The following is a 3,924-nucleotide window of genomic DNA, read 5'->3' as shown; positions in this document are numbered from 1 at the left end:
TGAATTTAACAATAAAGATGCATGTATGATAAGAGGCATCCAACCTGGGAATTAGCAATGCAGCATTAGTAGGTTAATCCAAGACAAACAATGGTTTTAAAAAGAATAAATGATAAATGCTGGCTGTGCTCTGCTGCCCTCCTGTGGTCATAGTTTAGAGCTACATTAAGCCACCAGGGATACACGGGAACGACTGGGAGGACTCCGCATTCAAAATAAAAGCATAGACTTTGTATTTGAGGGGAAAAAAAGTGGTTACAGGCGTGGCGTTGTGGACTCTGGTATTCAGCACAGACTACTAAAAGTTTAGGGTGATTATTGTGATCGTTAGTATTACGTTTTTACAATTTATAACACCCGTGACTGCATAAATGTCCTCAGTGAGGATTTACTTTGAAAGTTCTGACCGGAAATTGTCGTTCCCATAGTAGCTAGCTTGATTGCTCACTGGTTGTATCAACTGCTCTGCTGAGGCGAATTTGACAACAATAACAGAGGAAACGGGGACCGAATAAATCACCCGAGAATAAAGACACACCGGTGAATTAAGTCACTTCGACGACAAAATTTTCCTCGCAACTGCCATTTTGCTAGCTAACGTTACGAGGTGAGAAATTTGGCTTCGACTAAAGCGTTTTCGGCCTGTTAACGGTAACGGTTAACGTTAGCTAACGTTACTATCTTGATGCTTTGACATATTTTCCCCTGACAGACCTTTGCGTTGATATTTTTATTTTTTCCATACATCTTAGAGCTTTTCTTTGTTAACAATAGGAAGCTAATATATATTAAAACGTTTCTTTCTTTCTTGACTTTTGCTTAACCTTGTTATTGACATACCAGGCCAAATGATGCCTTCACGTGAGTCCAGCATTTCAGGGTGAAAACCGTAAATACAGTATCTTTTTCACAATGGGTCACCACAAAATGAATGTTTGTCGGTCATTTTGTGTCGCAGAGACACCAATAAAAGGGACAACTGATATGCGACATATAGCAAACAGTTAACGTTACTGGTTGTAAATTACTGAGAGTATTTAGTGAATTAATACATGCAGATAAAATAGCCCCCTCAATAATTATTTTTGGGTTACATTGAATGCAACACTATTATAATGCTCTGATTGTATATTCTTTAGTAGGTTGGCACTGTCTCTGCCATTTCTTTCATCAGGGCTCACCCTTATGTGTTGCACTTTTTAAAAATTTGGTGTCACAGACCAAAAAAATGGGCAATTAGGATAAAATCCCCTGTCACGGTACCCTATGTAATTTTATGTCACAACATTAATATTTATTGAGATGCAGTAAACGCTGGGAAAACCAGTTGAGACTTTGTCGATGGAAAAAATTATCAGATTGAAATGTCTTCTGCAATTCAAGCTAGTAAAATACCTGACAAATGAAGGTATTTGATCTCACTGATGCAAAACAGGACAGATAGTTGAATTGCAACATGGTCTAAAATGGCCTCATACAAGATATATTAATGGAGAGCTACGACTTTAAGCTCTACATAAGCTCTCTCATTCTTAAACAGTTTTATTGTTCAAGTTATTACAGTTTTCTGTGTAACTTTTGGATAAATCATTATATCGATCACCAGTGAAAAGGAAATACAATTTTCCCCTTTTGTATTTACTTTGCTGGTTTACAAGCCTGCTTTGTTTACATGTTTTTGTGCTTACCTTCTGGTGGTAGATAAAATGGGGCGTATCTTCTTGGATCACATTGGAGGGACTCGCCTGTTCTCTTGTGCCAACTGTGACACAATCCTGACCAACCGAGCTGAGCTCATCTCCACACGCTTCACTGGAGCCACAGGCCGAGCTTTCCTCTTCAACAAGGTACCTGCACATCACCTCCTTCACCTGGGTCATGGGATAAGAGAAGTGTTGCTTACTTTAAGATCACCCAGAGACAGCTAGTCATTCCCACTGTAGGTTAAGAGATGTGTAAAGATTTCCACTGATTCTGAATTAAATATATTTGGGTGTGGCAGATGGTCAGAGAAAATAGCTATTTAAAGACACCAGCTTGGTTCTTGAGAATTTTTCTTTCCACACTTTTTTGACATTTTATAGAATAAACAATAAATGAAGAAATCAAAGTATTGCAGTTGCCGCCCTAAACTTCATCAAAATTAATTCATTTTCCAGCTACATCTGGTCCACACCTATCAGACTTTTAAATGTTTTGACTTTGCTGAAATTTTCTTGGAAAACCTACAAAAAAATCTGATGAAAAGCAAAAAACTGTTACAGTGACTGATATGTGACTGCTGCCCTCCAGGTTGTGAATCTGCAGCACAGTGAGGTGCAAGACAGAGTGATGCTGACAGGAAGACACATGGTGCGGGATGTCAGCTGCAAGAACTGCAACAGCAAGCTGGGCTGGATGTACGAGTTTGCAACCGAGGAAAGCCAACGCTACAAGGAGGGCCGCGTCATCCTGGAGAGGGCGCTGGTGAGAGAGAGCGAAGGCTTCGATCATGTTTCCTCTGACACCTCCTGAGTTCACTTCAGTTGCAGTTACAATGCTCAATCCGTGCATACTACAGCTTTTCCTCCTGCAGCAGTACATGGACTTGCATGGACCATGTGCCATTTGTGAGTAGAGCTACACCAAAATAATATCACAGGCTGCAGCCTTTATGGGAAGTTTAAACAAGAAGTGGTGGACATTCTCCCCATAACGTAAAACATCTAAGAATTTCCTCTCTGACGGGTAATACCATCGCTTCTCTACCCATTTAAAACCACCTGCAGTTTCAGTGTGTTCCCAGCAGGCTGTGATGTTGGAAAATATGTCAGTGTGGTGGGGTTTTGGCTGCTGTCAGAGGGCGATGATTCGCTTCTGCTCTCGTGCAAGAAGCTCAGACAGATAAGACAGATTGTTACGTAGAGGTCTGAATAGCCATGAAAGGCACTGGTGAATTCTTAACAGAAGATGTAGTCACTAGGCTTTATGCTGTAATACATTCCTTTCCTCATGTGTTTAATGTGATACCATTCTTTATACTTATTTGAAATAAATAAGTACTTTTCTTGAACATTAGCTGTATCAGAGTATTCCCTGAGAACACCCATCATCATCTTGATCATATTGTTATTATCCAGGTCTCAGTTTGACCTATAAACAGTTTAGACATCCCTATTTTATTTTATGTCATGATAAATGATGACAAAGTCGATCAGAATCTGTTTTACAGTGATGGAAACTGCATGTCAATACACTCTTGCTGCAAACCTGAGTCCATGTGCTGTTCATTTTAACAGTTTCACAGTGATTCCTGCTCAGTTATTCTAATATTTAAATTGACTGATGGCAAATCATTAAATACTTAAATGACATATAGAACATGTTTATTTCTTGTTTTTTTTGTCAAAAAGAAATAAATTCAAACATTTATTCACTGCATCTGTGTTGTCTTACATGTCTGTGCATATCAGATTTGAATATTTTGTTTTGCCCGCACCATGACAAAATAGTATTTTTGGGAGTTTATGACTTTATGTGACCTATTAATTGATTTGCCAATGCATGTAAATGGAATTTGACAATTGCTAATCAGTATCTCTATCATAAAGGTCCTGTTAACTACACAAAAATAATGTTTTACGCACTTGTGCAAATGTTTTAAGACTGAACATTTGGCTGTTTTGTCACGAAAATGGTTGGACACAGAATAAGCATGTGAATATCTGACAAAAATGACAACCATCATTAAAATCCTTAAAGTGTTTACACTTACATGCTGAACAGAAATTAAACTGGGGTCCGTTTCACAAAGCAGGTTTAGTGAAAACTCAGTCTGTTAACCCTGAAATGAGGGAAACTCTGAGAGATAACTCAAACCAGAGAAAGAGGGGTAACTCTAGCCTGTTTCAGAGAGAGAGGTAACTTAAGCTCTTGGTCAGTTAC

At 38.8% G+C, this 3,924-nt stretch overlaps 1 protein-coding gene across 1 annotated transcript; it reads left to right on the top strand.

Moving 5' to 3' along the window:
• Positions 1-429: 429 nt before the first annotated feature.
• Positions 430-3,435, top strand: LOC125896586 (protein yippee-like 5). Its single transcript, XM_049589240.1, has 3 exons — positions 430-607; positions 1,702-1,847; positions 2,293-3,435. Exons 2-3 carry the CDS (start codon positions 1,707-1,709, stop codon positions 2,512-2,514), a joined length of 363 nt encoding a protein of 120 aa, XP_049445197.1. The 5' UTR covers positions 430-607; positions 1,702-1,706; the 3' UTR covers positions 2,515-3,435.
• The last annotated feature ends 489 nt before the right edge of the window (positions 3,436-3,924 follow it).

Source organism: Epinephelus fuscoguttatus, linkage group LG11 (assembly GCF_011397635.1).
Source record: "Epinephelus fuscoguttatus linkage group LG11, E.fuscoguttatus.final_Chr_v1".
NCBI classification, from domain to species: domain Eukaryota; kingdom Metazoa; phylum Chordata; class Actinopteri; order Perciformes; family Serranidae; genus Epinephelus; species Epinephelus fuscoguttatus.
Note: the sequence above shows the minus strand (reverse complement) of the source record. Positions and strands in the feature narration are given on the sequence as shown.

Excerpts from the sequence above, each read along its gene's own strand:
- LOC125896586 (XM_049589240.1), top strand. The coding sequence starts at position 1,707 with ATGGGGCGTATCTTCTTGGATCACATTGGAGGGACTCGCCTGTTCTCT. Across the intron at positions 1,848-2,292 it reads GAGCTTTCCTCTTCAACAAG|GTTGTGAATCTGCAGCACAG; the intron begins GTACCTGCACAT and ends GCTGCCCTCCAG.